Source organism: Paroedura picta, chromosome 3, assembly GCF_049243985.1.
Source record: "Paroedura picta isolate Pp20150507F chromosome 3, Ppicta_v3.0, whole genome shotgun sequence".
NCBI classification, from domain to species: Eukaryota; Metazoa; Chordata; class Lepidosauria; order Squamata; family Gekkonidae; genus Paroedura; species Paroedura picta.
In genome coordinates this window covers 172,993,383-173,010,333 of record NC_135371.1, presented here as the reverse complement: position 1 = coordinate 173,010,333, position 16,951 = coordinate 172,993,383, and the positions used below count along the sequence as shown (strand labels likewise).

The window sequence follows — 16,951 nt, the reverse complement described above, 5'->3', positions numbered from 1 at the left end:
GAGAGAGGGTTGTGCCAAAACTGCTCAGAATCCTCCTGTTACCTGAAGCCCCAAATGCTCCTCGTCTCCGCTCTACCATTGAGAAACCCCTGAAGCATTTTCCAGGCCTCGAGAACCCCCAGATGTGGTGCGATTGTGCAGAATAGGGTTAATAAGCAGAGCTGTGGACATGCCCACTCGGACCCCACCCCCAGGCATATCATTGGCAATTTTTTTTGGGGGGGGGGGAAATAGGGTGACATGACCATATACGGTCATATCACCTGAAAATTAATTTATTTAAAAATAATTAATGCCCACCCATTCAAGAAACCAATCCAGGACTGCCAAGAAACCCCAGGGTTTCACAACATGCTGGTTGAGAAAGGTTGGGTTAAAGAAATGACAACAATTTCCTTTATGACTAATTAGAATCCTCTTATAAACTTCTTGCACAAAAGGGGGGGGATGTTCTCATGATGTGGTTTCAGAGATTAAATAAAATGATTTTTGAAATGGTTTTAATCTTACATAAATAATCCTAGTATCCTAGAGGGGGAAGGGGCCATGCAGGCCATCTAGTCCCACCCCCTGCTCAGTGCAGGGTCAGCCTCAAGCATCCAGGAGAAGGATCTGTTCAGCGACTTTGGTGAATTTCAAGTCTTGGGTGGTCATGTACAGTCAACTGGAGACTCTAGAATTTATTGTGATTATTTCCTCTGTGTATTCTTTGTCCTCTTTTGTGATTTTCTTCCCCCACCCTCCAACCCCTTGTATGTCTTCCTTGGAGTTTATATTTTTCTGCACTGAAAACTTTCCATAAAATCTTTCTTTAAAAAGACAAGAAGCCAACAAGTGACAAAGCGATCTCTCAGACATGGGAGCTGCTCACGTTCACCCTGTGTTTTCCTCTAACCTTGTGAATGCATCGGACTGACTCAGTCAACGTGCAGCAAATGTGAGAATTCCCCATGACATCTGTCCCGCTCTGTGGGTTTGCAGCTAACACCCAAATTCACCGGTACATCAACAACCGCAACTCCGAATCACACTAAACTCGTCCTACTAAAACCATTTTTTCATGAAAGGTACCGAGTTTAGGGAAACGGAAGCTGCGTCATCGCACTTTTTCTTTGTACCCTTGCTCAGCCAGAGGACTTAAACAGACCAGGTGTAGACTTTCCCCCCAATTCTTAACCTTTCTTGTATTTTCAATGCCCTGAGCCGGAGTTCTTGAAACACCCCATGCCTACTTGTGTCTTGCTACCTGAGTTGTGCTAATGGGGGGTGGGGGGGGAACTCACCATCCCGGAACACAACAGACTTCCCTCGTGCTGGTTTGTGGGAGCCAATCAGACAGCTAGACAGAAACTCTAAATGGCAATGCAGGTGCAGAGTACGAGAAACGCAACTCTTTAGCAGGGGATACTCTCAGTACTAAGAGCCTCTTGAGGCGCACAGGGGTAAGGCAGCAGACATGCAGTCTGAAAGCTCTGCCCATGAGGCTGGGAGTTCGATCCCAGCAGCCGGCTCAAGGTTGACTCAGCCTTCCATCCTTCCGAGGTTGGTAAAATGAGCACCCAGCTTGTTGGGGGGTAAAACGGTAATGACTGGGGAAGGCACTGGCAAACCACCCCGTATTGAGTCTGCCATGAAAATGCTGGAGGGCATCACCCCAAGGGTCAGACATGACTCGGTGCTTGCACAGGGGATACCTTTACCTTTACTCTCAGTACTGCTGGTGGCCACAGTCTTTACTGAGTTGGTTTTGAGCAGTGTGATGGACAGGGGGGGGTAGCACCAAGTAGCTGCAGGATCTTCCAATTTCCCAGGGGCCAACCTTAAGGACTGGAAGGGGCCTACATGCCCGGTACTGCACATACGGTAATGGCCTGAAAGGCAGAAAACAGCCTTTCCCCACCCCAATCCTACCTGCGGGGCACCTCATCGTCTCCGTAGTGTACTGCGATGCTGTACGGCCCCTCCCGGCTGGGGACGTAGCTGGCCGTCTGAGTGCCATCCGCGTTGTCCACAACGTCCACGGGCTCCACCACTCCTTCAAGGGGAGAAAGAAGGCCCGTGAACAGTTGGAGGGAGCTGAAAGACACGGGAAGGAATTGCCTGCAGCAGCCAAGTGGGCGGCATTACCTTTCGGGCCTTGGACTTTCACCTGGAGGGGCGCCACGCCGGCCTTACTGGTGTCCACGGTGAAGGACTGAGGCACGTTGGCTCTGACGACCCCCGGGGTGAGGCCGGGGCCGGAACATTTGACCTTGGAAGAATCCACCACGTCATGCACAGGAACTTTGAATGGGCTCCCTGCAAAGGAGAAGAGGTCGGATTAGGCCCTTCAGGCCCTTGGATGACCTACGTTCGCACATTAATCTAACTTCTACTTGGGCAGTATTGTCTGCTCAGACTGGCAACTGCCCTCCGAGGTCTGAGACAAGGGTCTTTCTCATCCCCTCCTGCCAGGTCCTGTGACTGGAGACACCTGGAATTGAACCTGGTACGTTCTGCAAGCCAAGCAGATGCTCTTCCACTGAGCCATGCCAAACAGAGACTCTACCACGAGACAGGGTGGTAGATAGATTCATAGAGGACACGTCTATCAATGGCTAATAGCCATGTCAGTTAGCAGCTGAGGGGAACCTCCACCTTCAGAGGCACTAATCCTCTGAATCCCAGAGTCCTGCTGGATTGGACCTCTGGTTGGATCAAACAGGGCTCTTCTTGTGTCCTTATGAAGGCCTCAGCTTCTCTGCCCTGTTCTTGGCCCTCCAGAGGAAGAGATTGGCCACTGTGTGAGACAGGAAGCTAGACTAGATGGACCCTCCCTGGTCTGATCTGGCAGAACTCTTCTGATGTTCTTGTGAAGGTCTTGGCCTCTCTGCCCTGTTCTTGGCCCTCCAGAGGAACTGGCTGGCCACTGTGTGAGCCGGGAGGCTGGACTAGATGGACCCCTGGTCTGATCCAGCAGGGCTCTTCTGATGTTCTTAGGGACACTGGGAAGAACTCACCCCTGATAGGGGGTAGAAGAGGGGAGTGGGGGCTCTGGGATCTCTTTGCCCGGGACCCCTCAAAATCTGCAACTGCGCCTGAAGCTACTACTCATGCTAACCAATCATCACCTGGAAGCCACAGAACGAGCAAATCAAGTACTGCATGGGTCACCTAGCTATGGGTCCCACGCTCTTCCCCTGCCCACTGCCCCTCCACCCTGAGTACCTGGCACTTGGTGGCCGCCGTAGGTAACGTTGAGGTTGTAGGTGCCGGGTTCGTAGGGGATGTACTCCACAGAGCAGCTGCCATCTTTGTTGTCCGTGCAGGACATTTTGGCTTCAGACGGCCCTTCCACAGCCAGACCGAGGCCCCCAGTGCCAGCGCCCCTGAAAAAGGCAGGAAATTTGACCCACTGAGTGAGCATTGGCATCTAGACAATTAGGCAAATTAACCTGAAGTTAGAAGGGAAGCAGAAGGTCCCTCTTTGGGAAGGGGGGAGTATTTAATGAATCATAGAATCACAGAATCCTAGATTTGGAAGGCGCCATACAGGCCATCTAGTCCAACCCCCTGCTCAACGCAGGATCAGCCCTAAGCATCCAAGAAAAGTGTGTATCCAACCTTTGCTTGAAGACTGCCAGTGAGGGGGAGCTCACCACCTCCTCAGGCAGCCTATTCCACTGCTGGACTACTCTGACTGTGAAAATCTTTTTCCTGATATCTAGCCTATATCGTTGTACTTGAAGTTTAAACCCATTACTGCGTGTCCTCTCCTCTGCAGCCAACAGAAACAGCATCCTGCCCTCCTCCAAGTGACAACCTTTCAAATACTTAAAGAGGGCTATCATGTCCCCTCTCAACCTCCTTTTCTCCAGGCTGAACATTCCCAAGTCCCTCAACCTATCTTCGTAGGGCTTGGTCCCTTGGCCCCCGATCATCCTCTTCGCTCTCCTCTGTACCCTTTCAATTTTATCGATGTCCTTCTTGAAGTGAGGCCTCCAGAACTGCACACAGTATTCTAGGTGTGGTCTGACCAGTGCCGTATACAATGGGACTATGACATCTTGGGATTTTGATGTAATGCAGGGGTCCCTGGCCTTTTTGAGCCAGTGGCCATCTTGGGAATTCTGACACGGCATGGTAAAATGGCCGCCAAAGGAGGCCGAGCCGGCCTCAAAATGGCTGCCACAACTTCCCATAGCCGAGTGCTATGTTGGCAGCTGTGGCCAGAGCATTTTGAAAGAAATCAGGACGGCCAATCAAACCTCCAACCGTCAAACAAAAGCCCTGCTGGGTAGAGCTCCAAAAGCAGCCACGCCCACTCTCAAAAAAGAACACCCAGAAGGGGGACTTCTAGTGCATAGAAGAGCTGGCACAACGCTCTTGTGCGGCGGGCCTCCTGGTTTTTACCTGGTCTCCACAGTGAATTTGTTGGGCTTGTTGGTGGTGCCATTCTGGAGGCCGGGACCGTGGACCCGAACCCTCGTGGGGTCGCAGCCTTCGGTTACGGGGACACGGAAGGGGCTGCTGGGCACCGGGCTCCCATCGTAGGTCACATCGACGGAGTGGATGCCTGAAGCGGAGACAAGGATGAGCAGTGAGTGTAAAAAGGAAGCAGAGATCCCACCTCTTGGTTTGCCCCATGGACAGAGCCTGAGAGCGGGCACGAACCATAATAAGCCCCCTCAAGTCAAGTCCCAATTGAGTTATGGAGAGCAGATAGGAGATGCTACCCTATCTGGAGATGCAGGGGTTTGAACCTGGGACCTTCCGCATGCCTAGCAGAGGCTCTGCCCCTGAACCAGGGTCTCAGGTCAAGGTCTTTCCCATCCCCTCCTGCCTGGTCCTTCTAACTGGAGATGCCGGGGATTGAACCTGGGACCTCCTGCATGCCAAACAGAGGCTCTGCCACTGAGCCAGGGTCTCAGGCCAAGGTCTTTCCCATCCCCTCCTGCCTGGTCCTTCTAACTGGAGATGCCGGGGATTGAACCTGGGACCTTCTGCAGGCCAAGCAGGGGCTCTGCCACTGAGCCAGGGTCTCAGGCCCAGGTCTTTCCCATCCCCTCCTGCCTGGTCCTTTTAACTGGAGATTGAACCTGGGAACTTCTGCCTGCCAAGCAGAGGCTCTGCCACTGAGCCAGGGTCTCAGGCCAAGGTCTTTCCCATCCCCTCCTGCCTGGTCCTTCTAACTGGAGATGCCGGGGATTGAACCTCTGGCTGCCAAGGAGAAGTTCTGCCACTGAACCAAGGCTGCCCCCTGCCCTTTCTTCATATTTCTTCCTCCCCTTCCCAACTCAGGCGAGCCCAGGGAAGAACACGTCACGTTCCCCTCCTCCTCATGAGTCTCACCATCTTCGTAAGGCGTGTACTCCACGTGGTAGGTCCCATCCCCGTTGTCGCGCACATACGTGTCGGTCAGATTTCCCGAGGGGTTGGACACCCTCGTTTTGACGTGAGGCCCTCCGGCCTTGGTCAACGCTCGTGCGTCCACGTTGAATTCTGTGGTGGCCTCGCGGAACACACCTGGGGGAGCAGAAAACAGTGTCAGAAACCGCAGTGCACGGGTGGGATCCAAAGAAGACATCTACAAAGTGCTGGAAGCCCAAAGCTGCAGGCGAGGCTCACGTCTTAAAACCAGCTGGGGCTAACCCAGGCCATTTACTGTCATGGCCTCATCCTCCGTGGACGCTTCAAATTCCTAGAATGGGAATCCCCATGCATGCCACTGAGCCACAGTCCCCGCCTTGTCTCGGTTGATGGCAACCACAACTGCAGCTCTCAGAAGAGCCCTGCTGGATCAGACCAGGGAGGGTCCATCTAGTCCAGCATCCTGCCTCACCCGGGGGCCAGCCAGTTCCTCTGGAAAGCCAACAACAGGGCAGAAAGGCCGAGGCCTTCATGAGAACCTCAGAAGAGCCCTGCTGCATGATGGCATTGAGAGTCCCATCTGGTTCAACATCTGGTCTGAGACAGTGGCCAGCCAGTTCCTCTTGAGGTTCCCCCTGGCACTGGGATTCAAAGCCCAACTTAAATTACACCTGGCCCTTCCGTCAACATGGCTACTAGCCATTGAGTGACTCCTGTCCAATCCCCTTTCAGAAGAAGAAGAGCTCATTTTTATACCCCACTTTCCCCTGCCTGAAGGAACCTCAAACCAGCTTCCAGTCTCCTTCCCTTTCCTCTCCCCACAACAGACACCCTGTGAGGGAGGGGAGGCTGAGAGAGCCCTGATATCACTGAAGAAGAAGAGTTGGTACTTATATGCCACTTTTCTCTAAACAAGTGGCTTACAGTCTCCTTCCCTTTCCTCTCCCCACAACAGACACCCTGTGAGGGAGCTGAGGCTGAGAGAGCCCTGAGATGCCTGCTCGGTCATAACAGCACTATCAGGGCTACGACTGACCCAAGGTCATCCAGATGGCTGCACGTGGAGGAGCGAGGAATCGATCCCGGCTCCCCAGATTAGAACCTGCTGCTTCTAGCCACTACGCCAAGCTTTTTCAGCACTCTATATATTCCCGTGGCCATCCCCGCATCCTCTGGCAGCGACTTGCTCCCCCAAAGACGTACCCTCCACAGCTTTTAAAACCCCTCCCCATTTAATCTCTCCAGCGGCTCTCCCAACGCGCCACGTCGGGCCCCAGCCGCAGACCTTTGCCCCTCCCCAACCACCTGCTCCCCCGTCCTCACTCACCTTTCCCTTCCACTCCCGGGCCGTAAACCTTCACGCCGGAGGTGTCCACGGGGGCTTCCACGTTGAGCTTGCAGGGGAAGTTGGGCACCGGCTGCCCTCCGTACTTGATGGTGATGGTGTAGATCCCGGGGCAGAGCGGGATGTACGTGATGGTGTACGTGCCGTCCCCGTTGTCCCGGACGTGGACCTCGGCCTGCGTGCCGCTCTCAGAGATGATCTCGATGGTCAGCTCGGCGCTGCCGGCACTGGAGCAGTCCACGCTGAACTCCCCCGCCTGCCCCACCGTGGCGTGCTCCAGCCCGGGCCCGGAACACTTCACTTTGGAGGGATCGAAGCCGGGCCCCACCTGGGCCTTGAAGGGCGAGCCGGGCACATGGGTGTCGGCAAAGAGGATGTTGATGTTGTACTCCCCGGGCTCGGTGGGCAGGTAGGACACGGAGCAGGTCCCGTCGCCGTTGTCCAGGCACTCGATCTTGGCCTCGCAGGGGCCTTCCACCGTCAGGCCCAAACCGCCGTTGCCGGCCCCCTTGGTGTCGATGGTGAAGGGAGCCGGGGAGCCGGCCGAGCCGCCCTTCAGGCCTGGGCCGTAGGCCTTCACCTGGGGAGAGAAGAGGGGGCGTCATGTTGGGAGGCCGGGAGAAACACACACAAGCACAGGAAGCTGCCGTGTGCGGGATCAGAACCCAGGTGCATCGAAGTCAATGTAGTCTGGCTCTCCAGGGTCTCAGGTCTTTCTCATTCCCTCCTGCCTGGTCCTTTTCACTGGAGATGCTTCTGGGGATTGAACCTGGGACCTTCTGCCTGCCCAGCAGAGGCTCTGCCACTGAGCCAGGGTCTCAGGCCAAGGTCTTTCCCATCCCTTAGGGCTGATCCTGCATTGAGCCGGGGGTTGGACTAGATGGCCTGTATGGCCCCTTCCAACTCTTTGATTCTATGATTCTATGATTCTATGATCCCCTCCTGGCCTGGTCCTTTAACTGGAGATGCCGGGGATTGAACCTGGGACCTTCTGCCAAGCAGAGGCTCTGCCACTGAGCCAGGGTCTCAGGCCAAGGTATTTCCCATCCCCTCCTGCCTGGTCCTTTAACTGGAGATGCCGGGGATTGAACCTGGGACCTTCTGCCTGCCCAGCAGAGGCTCTGCCCCTGAGCCAGGGTCTCAGGCCAAGGTCTTTCCCATCCCCTCCTGCCTGGTCCTTCTAACTGGAGATGCCGGGGATTGAACCTGGGACCTTCTGCCTGCCAAGCAGGGGCTCTGCCACTGAGCCAGGGTCTCAGGCCAAGCTGAATCTAGCTGTCCCCCTCTGGACGAATACAGCTACCTTCTGAAAAATAGCTGAAGTAGGATCTGAACTTGAGTCTCCCAGATCTCCTAGTCCTGGACTAGCGCTCCTACATCAAGATGGCCTTTGAACCTAGCTTAGCTGGACAACATTTGTCCGGATGTATTTTTTTCTCCCAGGTCCTAATTCAAAAAGGCATAAGCCCTCCAGGGCAGGGCTCTAATACTGTGGGGTAGACTGGGACATTGGGGTTAGACTGCTCTCTTCAACCGAGATCTACTAGGTCATGGGTCCCCCAACTGGGTGCCCGGGGGCGTCACAATGTCTGCTGATACTGCCTGTTTTTAGAAAACAGGAGGGGCCAGTTGAGGCTCTTCCCTAGCAAGGGTCTTAAAGTGGCCTCTGAAGATTTGGATTGGCAATGCAGATTTGTTTAGAACAGGGGTAGCCAAACTGCGGCCCTCCAGATGTCCAGGGACTACAATTCCCAGAAGCCCCTGCCAGCGAATGCTGGCAGGGGCTTCTGGAAATTGTAGTCCATGGACATCTGGAGGGCCGCAGTTTGACTACCCCTGGTTTAGAAAAACCCACTGCCACGGATACAGCTCCACAAAGCACCAAGATCTTGGCTGTGCGACCAAAGGCAAGTGGCAACCAGCCATCTCAGGGTCTCTTGTGGCCGCCATTTTGCAGCCACGCCCACTGTACTGCGTCAAGAGACCCGAATGAGCCCACATGCTCACAATGGTTGGGGTCCCCCGGTTCCCTGTAGCGGCCAGTGAATCGCCGTCCCCCGCCCCTCATGAGCCTACCTTGGATGGGTTGGTGGGTGGCACAGCTTCCACCGGGAAGGGGCTGCCCGGAACAGGCACCCCGTCGTAGGTCACGTCCACCTCGTAGGGTCCTTCTTCCCGAGGAATGAACTTCACCGAGCTGTTGTCGGGGCTGAGGCCCGGCTCCACCTTGCACGGCACGGGCTTGCTGGAGGGGCCCGTGATTTTGGCTGCCACTTTGCCTTGACCGCCGGCCCCCTTTGATTTGACCGTGAACTCCTGGTCTTTGCCCACTTCCACCTCTGCAAGAGACGGCAGGTTCGCATCAGAGGGCATGCCCAAAATACGGATTGAAGAACCACGGCCCTCGAATTTCGCCCTCAGGCTGAAAGCCACCGGCTGAGGTAGCCCCGGATCGAGAAGATCTCACACACAGGAGGACGTCCAAGTTGATGGTTCTTGGGCAGCTTTAAGAGTTTTTGATATGGGGCTGGGCTCCGTTCTCATACGTGGAACTTCTTGGCCTGAGGGAAACTCTTGAGAGCATGGGCCACCTTGTGAGGAAACCCCTGATGCACGTATACACTCCAGTACCTTAAAGAGTAACACAATTCGTAGCACGGTAGGAACTTTTGTGAAGATTTGTACCCCGCTTTTCACGACTCCAAGGAATGTCTAAAGCGGCTTACAAGTCACCTGCCCTTCCTTTCCTCACAACAGACATATTGTGAGGTAGGTGTTCTCACAGAGCATTTTTCTCAGAGCTCCCTCAGCCCCACCGACCTCACAGGGTGTCTGTGGTGGGGAGAGGAAGGGAAGGCAATTGTAAGCTGCTTTGAAACTCCTTCTTGGGAAGAGAAAAGCGGGGTATAAAACCAGTGGTCCCAAATACCCACGTACATGCCAATGTATGTATTATCACACACTGCACACCGAGGACCTACTTCTTGCAGTGATTTTCAATTTAAAGGCTAAATTCAAGGCCTATTTTTCAATTTATATTATTATCAGTGCCCTGTATGATAAACCTATTGGTTAAAATTCCATTTTACATTGTTTCTGTTCAATCTTCCACCACTGAGTTCACCTTTCAGTGAATACATGCATACAGGAGTTCATTCAGGAGGTGACCCAAGCTCTCAGCGTCGGCCACAGACAAGAAATCCCACCCACAAGCATCAAGCCCATCCCTGTATCGAAAAACCCTTCAAGTCAACCAAGGACCACGGAGTCCTAAAAGGGCCACAAAGTGTGCAGAGGCGAAGGGGCGTTTTGAGGCCTCTCTGGGCCCAAAGCCTTGAGAAAATGGAGGAACTTTTGTGGCAGAGGTCAAACGGAGGGAAAGGGAAGGACACTGGCATGACTAATCTTTCCTGGAAAACAAAACAGGCTTGAAGCGTTTCCAAGAATCACACTCTGGCCCGTCTTCAGGAAAAGTTACACTTGGGAACTGCCGGCCAGGAAGCCTTTGAGGACGGAGAAATTTGTTCCGACAAGACGGTTTTCTCTCGCGGGACTCAGGAAGGGCCCGAAAGGCCTGGTGGCCGTGAACACAAAAGGTGGGGAAGCTGCTCTGGCTCTCGGTCGGCGCCCAGAGGCATATCCTCCGTCTCAAAACCAGAAAAGCAAAGCGTTCGTATGAACAAGATAATATCTTCCCTGGCTTGCTCAGACTTATTCCACTCAGAATAACTCCTTTTATGAGCGCGTGGGCAGGTGGAAACGGCTTGTCAAAGCTCTTCCATCCGAATCGGAATCGCAAACTTGGAAGAGAATCTCAGGGCTCTCTCAGCCTCCCCTCCCTCACAGGGTGTCTGTTGTGGGGAGAGGAAAGGGAAGGCGACTGTAAGCCGCTTTGAGCCTCCTTCGGGTAGGGAAAAGCGGCATATAAGAACCAACTCTTCTTCTTCTTCAGTAATCTCAGGGCTCTCTCAGCCTCCCCTCCCTCACAGGGTGTCTGTTGTGGGGAGAGGGAAGGGAAGGCGACTGGAAGCCGCTTTGAGACTCCTTCGGGTAGAGAAAAGCGGCATATAAGAACCAACTTCTTCTTCTTGTTCAGTAATCTCAGGGCTCTCTCAGCCTCCCCTCCCTCACAGGGGGTCTGTTGTGGGGAGAGGAAAGGGAAGGCGATGGGAAGCCGCTTTGAGACTCCTTCGGGTAGAGAAAAGCGGCATATAAGAACCAACTCTTCTTCTTCTTCAGTAATCTCAGGGCTCTCTCAGCCTCCCCTCCTTCACAGGGTGTCCGTTGTGGGGAGAGGAAAGGGAAGGCGACGGGAAGCCGCTTTGAGCCTCCTTCAGGTAGAGAAAAGTGGCATATAAGAACCAACTCTTCTTCTTCCTTGCTGGTCTCCCATCTAAGTAATGACAAGGTCTGGCCTTGCTCAGCTTCTGAGATGACCACATTGAGCTATCCAGGTGAAGGCAAGAGACACAGAGGAGGTTTGCCATGGCCTGCCTCTGTGTAGCAACCCTGTTCTTCCTCGGAGGTTTCCCATCTAAGCGCCAAACGGATGGAAGAGAATGAGGCCCATCAAGTACACAAAGCAAATACAAGAGGGGAGCCACGCCCCGAGCTCAGCCAGCGGGATACGTACTGTCGTCCAGTCCAGAAATCTTGATCTTGCTGAGGTCCAGGGTGGGCGCCACGCCCACATTGAAAGGGCTCTTGGGGATGTGGTCTCCGCCGTAGGTGACGTTCACACCGATGTTACCCTGAAAGAGAGGAGAAATGCTGTCACCCATAACTAGCGGTCTAACCCAACACCTTAATGAGTTGGGTTGAGGAATGAGTTCACGTGGAACCAGCAGCCAGAGGGTCACAAGCATAGACCACTTGAAAAGGAGAGTCGATAGATTCATGGAGGGTGTTTAGCAATTGCTACTAGCCATGGCGACTGAGAGGAACTTTCAGAGGCACTAATCTTCTAAAACCCAGAGCAAGGAGGGAAAGTCAGCGGAAGGACTTGGCCTCCCTGCTCTGTTGTTGGTCATTCAGGGGAACCAGCTGGCCATTGTGTGAGGCAGGATGCAGGACTAGATGGACCCCTGGCCTGATCTAGGAAGACCGATGTTCTTATGAAGGTCTCAGCCTCTCTGCCCTGTTGTTGACCTTCACTGGTCTGATCCAGCAGGGCACTTCTGATGTTCTCATGAAGGCCTCAGCCTATCTGCCCTATTGTTGGCCCTCTAGAACAGGGGTAGTTAAACTGCAGCCCTCCAGATACCCATGGACTGCAATTCCCATGAGACCCTGCCAGCGAATGCCAGCTCATGGGAATTGTAGTCTATGGACATCTGGAGGGCCACAGTTTGACTACCCCTGCTCTAGAAGAACTGGCTGGCCCCTGTGTGAGGCAGGCTGCTGGGCTAGATGGACCCCTGGTCTGACCCAACAGGGCTTGTTATGTTCTTATGTTCTAAGTTTACTCAGCAGGCTTTAGGCCTATTGTCTCACCATGAACCACCTCAATTTGGTCTAGCTTAGGAACAGACGCCACCAGATCACAGTGGATATGGGGGACTCCATACAACCCAATGCCTCTCTGTTCACCAGGTCCCTGGGAGTGGCTGTGGCTCAGGGGTAGAGTCTCTGCTTGGCATGCAGAAGGTCCCCGGTTCAAACCCCGGCATCTCCAGCTAAACAAGACCAGGCAGCGTCGGGACTTGTGTGAAATAAGAATAAAAGAATTACTGAAACTGAAGAGAGACAACTCTATATGTCCAATTTAGATATTTTTAATTGCCATATTGGTTTCCCAGTGCATCTGTACTATTCTACAAGGGTCAGTAGGAGGCAGCTGCATCTGTATTTCCCTCCAGGACTCCAGTTTTCCCTTGGAAAACCACTTCTCCTTGGACAAGGGTGGCCAAACTGCGGTTCTCCAAATGTCCGTGGACTACAATTCCCATGATCCCCTGCCAGCAGGTGCACGCACATCTGGAGAACCACAGTTCGGCCACCTCTGTCCTAGAACAAGGAATCCTGAGATTTTAGCATTCTTTTTTATACTCATTGGAAAGTTGGTTTCTACCTAGGCTGCTTCTCCAGACGAAGCGAAGGACAGGGCAATATTTCGGCTATGATTGACAGTTAGCTGCCCGCCCACTTGGTCTCCCCAATCTTGACTTACCTGCTGTATGGGGGTATATTTGACGGTATAGGTGTTGTCGTGGTGATCGATGATTTCGGAGTCACGGACAGCCTCGCCCTTTGCCGGCCCGGTGAACTGGACGTCCAGCTTGGCTTTTCCGGCTGCTTTAGTGTTGACCGTGAAGTAGGTCGGTTTGCCGATTTCTACTCCTGTTGGAAAGCCCACAGAGCGTTAGAGCAATCCGGGGCGAGCCGACGGGCCCAGGTTTTTATCTATTTCTTAATTATATTTGTATACCGCCCTCCCCGAAGGCTCAGGGCGGTTCTCATAAAACAGAACAGGAACAATACAGATAACTTAGATTTAACAATAATTAATGAAGTGAAACAACAAGCACCAATGAACTGTAGAAAGATTTTGATGGAGAACTTGCCCCCAAGCTGCCAGCTCAATGTGAATGCGAAAAAAAAGTGTATTTAAAGCCAGCTTTCCCACTTTAATTTTATTCCCGAGACACTTTGGAAGCTTCCTAGGCGACCTTTTCCCCTATCTGCAGATCCCGCAAAAGGAACAGGAACAGAATCGGCAAAGCTGGATAGAATCTGGCCAGGATTCATTTTATTCTGCTAAGACAAAGTATGCTATAGCGTTGAAGCCAATTCTTGCCCCCCCACACACACACAAACCAGCACCTTGCATTTGAACGAGGACAGCCAATTAACGAGCCCTGCGTTAACAGTGGCCCCACCCACTTCCTGAAATGCTTTGCAGCCCCAAAGGAAGCACTGGAATGTAGGCGTGGTGTTCATGGGTGCCCCCTTGAGGAGCCCTGACTTAAGCTAACACACAAGCATGCCAACAATAGAGGGTGTTTCGATGGGTGCAGGTCAGGGTTGGCCAACCCGGGGCTCTCCAGAGGTCCATGGACTACAATTCCCATGAGCCCCTGCCAGCGTTTGCTGGCAAGGGCTCATGGGAATTGTAGTTCATGGACATCTGGAGGACCACAGGTTGACTACCCCTGTTCAAGAGGATTCCTGACTTCTTGGGGGGGAGAGAGAATTATATCTGGCCTGCGGGATTGAGAAAAGCTAGGTGAACTTGGATTTCACACCGCTGAATCTGCTGAAGGGCTACAGAAAGCCCGTTTGAACTGCGGCCCACGTCTGCAAGAGCCCACCTTTCACCTAGCTGTTCTTATTTCCTATGCGGCTCGTTCGGGACTGTTCTGAAGTTTCACATGATTAAGATTCCTAAACTCCTTGGACTGAGATTTATTACTTATTTGGGAGCTCTCATTCGGCTCCCTCTCAGCAGGCTCAGGGTGGGGTCGCAACACAAACAAAAGTGCGGCATCAGAATCCTAAGACGCAAACCCAGAAATCTAATGAGCTTGAAATTAACATGCAAAACATCAAAAAATTACTGATCCTGCCTGCAAAGCTTTGTCTTTCTCAGCTTCCTTTACCCTTGAGAAACCCCTGAAACACCCTCCAGGCTGTGAGAAACCCCAGAAGGGGCGAGATCCTGCAGAATAGGGTTGGGAAGCCCCTCCCCTTCCCACGCCCCTCCAGGCCCATCACTGGCCGTTTTGGGAGGGCTGGGTGGGTTAACATGACCATATAGGGTCATAAAAGGTAAAGGTATCCCCTGTGCAAGCACCGGGTCATGTCTGACCCTCGGGGTGATGCCCTCCAGCGTTTTCATGGCAGACTCAATACGGGGTGGTTTGCCAGTGCCTTCCCCAGTCATTACCGTTTACCCCCCAGCAAGCTGGGTGCTCATTTGACCAACCTCGGAAGGATGGAAGGCTGAGTCGACCTTGAGCCGGCTGCTGGGATCGAACTCCCAGCCTCATGGGCAGAGCTTTCAGACTGCATGTCTGCTGCCTTACCACTCTGCGCCACAAGAGGCTCTATAGGGTCATCTCACCTAATGAATGTTTAACAAATTAAAAAAAATATTTAAAAAGTAACTCACTCCCACCCATTCAGGGAACTCTTCCAGGGCCATCAAGAAGAAGGCAGGTCTATTGCATGGGATGGGGAGGGGGGGCTCACAGTAGTATAACCCCCACTGTTATATTCCCCTTCACACAGACACATAATTAAATGTTTGCTTCTCTGCACTCTTGCACTGGGGACTGGCGGGGTCTGGCTTAACCCCCTTCTACAGAAGCCCTCTTGTTGGAACATGGAACTTTGCTTACTCCTGAGGTAGCCCATAGCTCTCGCAGACCCACGGACCCCTGGCCCCACCTCCCCGCCTGGCCCCCCGACTCACCACTCCGGTTGAGTCCGGGCCCCTCCGCCTTGACCTTGCTGGCGTCGTGGGAAGGGTCCACTTTGATCCGGATGGGGCTGGTGGGGGTGGTCTGCGGGGGGAAGCAAAAGAGAAGGGAGGGGCTGTAATCTGACCAGTGCCCTTGGGATGCACACCCCCCCCGCCGACCCTGCAGTGCGTGAGCTCTCACCTGGTTGGCGAAAAGCACCATGATGGTGTAGCTGCCAGCACCGCGGGGTGTGTACTTGACCGTGAAGGTGTCGTTGTCGTTGCGGATGATGTCGAAGTCGATGTCCGCCTCCGCCGGTCCCACCACTCCGGGAGCACACTTGATGCCGATGCTCACGTCACCTTTGGCAGGAGAGAGAGTCCAGGATCAGGACCGGGAGAGAAGAGGAGCTTGGACTGGTTTCCTGGCAGCAAGGAAGCCCGTTTTGGGAGATCACCGGGCCGCTGCCACTTAATTTTGGATGCCAGGCACTTGGCGGATCCTACGCTCCGGGAAGGAATGAAGCTGCTTTATACTGAATCAGCTCCTCGGACCACCACAGACAGAGAGGCAACCGCTCTCTAGGGTCTCAGGCTGAGGTTTTTCCTTTCACCTCTTGCCTGGTCCTTTTGAACTGGGGGTTGAACCTGGGACCTTCTGCCTGCCAAGCAGAGGCTCTGCCACTGAGCCTGGGTCTCAGGCCAAGGTCTTTCCCATCCCCTCCTGCCTGGTCCTTCTAACTGGAGATGCCGGGGATTGAACCTGGGACCTTCTGCCTGCCAAGCAGAGGCTCTGCCACTGAGCCAGGGTCTCAGGCCAAGGTCTTTCCCATCCCCTCCTGCCTGGTCCTTCTAACTGGAGATGCCGGGGATTGAACCTGGGACCTTCTGCCTGCCAAGCAGAGGCTCTGCCACTGAGCCAGGGTCTCAGGCCAAGGTCTTTCCCATTCCCTCCTGCCTGGTCCTTTTCTCTGGAGATGCCGGGGATTGAACCTGGGACCTTCTGCCTGCCTAACAGAGGCCCTGCCACTGAGCCAGGGTCTCAGGCCAAGGTCTCTCCCATCCCCTCCTGCCTGGTCCTTTTGACTGGAGATGGTGGGGATTGAACCTGGGACCTTCTGCCTGCCAAGCCGAGGCTCTGCCACTGAGCCAGGGTCCCTCCCACAAGAGACAACAGCATAAAGTAAAAAAATCACATTGTGCCAAACAACAATTTGGCAGAGAGTTGGGACAGAGGCACGGAAGGTCGGATAAACCAGCCTGGGCCTTCCCGTGTTAGAAGAAAGGCACCCGTGGGACTGGACTGCAGGAAAATCTAAAGGTTAATCTCAAACCTGAACAGAGAAACCGACAGGAGATACCAGCATACAAATGGCTTTGCTCCATTAGCCAAGCAGGACAGAAGAGGCTGTTCTTAACAGGACAAATCCATCTTGTGGGAGGGCAAGAAAAGCGAAGGGCCTTCGGACTCACCCTGCCCAGCCTCCGTGCAGTCTACCGTGAAGTAAGTCGGCTCGTGCGCCTTCAAGCCAGTCTTGGCCACTCCAGGCCCATACACCTTCACCTTGTTTGGGTGGCTGCCAGCCCCGATGTTGACCTGGAAAGGGACAGGAGGGAGGCTGTCTCAGGGGTGGGCTCCTCAAGAACAGAGTTCACAGCCCGGGGGCTTCCATGGTGAAAGGGGAGAGAACTGCTGGGTATTTCCCTAGACTTTGGTCTCCGAGACCTTAACGAGACTTCCAAGCTTTCCTACTGGAGGGCAGGTCTTCCAAGGGAAGGAAGGTGAGCCAGGAGCATCACAGTGTCATGAGGCACCTGAATCTACCCTATACAGGAGATTATCACTCCCAGCTAGT

At 53.7% G+C, this 16,951-nt stretch overlaps 1 protein-coding gene across 5 annotated transcripts in view; it reads right to left on the bottom strand.

Moving 5' to 3' along the window:
• The window catches only part of FLNA (filamin A), a 99,530-nt gene that overhangs the window by 32,532 nt on the left and 50,047 nt on the right, over nt 1-16,951 (bottom strand). For all 5 annotated transcript variants that reach the window (XM_077329674.1, XM_077329677.1, XM_077329675.1 and 2 more), the window contains exons 16-27: nt 16,569-16,692; nt 15,298-15,458; nt 15,108-15,198; nt 12,864-13,033; nt 11,328-11,445; nt 8,771-9,033; nt 6,677-7,274; nt 5,332-5,505; nt 4,393-4,555; nt 3,208-3,368; nt 2,128-2,298; nt 1,912-2,035 (exon numbers count right to left, since the gene is read on the bottom strand). In XM_077329674.1, coding sequence (XP_077185789.1) covers nt 1,912-2,035; nt 2,128-2,298; nt 3,208-3,368; nt 4,393-4,555; nt 5,332-5,505; nt 6,677-7,274; nt 8,771-9,033; nt 11,328-11,445; nt 12,864-13,033; nt 15,108-15,198; nt 15,298-15,458; nt 16,569-16,692 — 2,318 coding nt within the window. The remainder of the gene's footprint in view (nt 1-1,911; nt 2,036-2,127; nt 2,299-3,207; nt 3,369-4,392; nt 4,556-5,331; nt 5,506-6,676; nt 7,275-8,770; nt 9,034-11,327; nt 11,446-12,863; nt 13,034-15,107; nt 15,199-15,297; nt 15,459-16,568; nt 16,693-16,951) is intronic.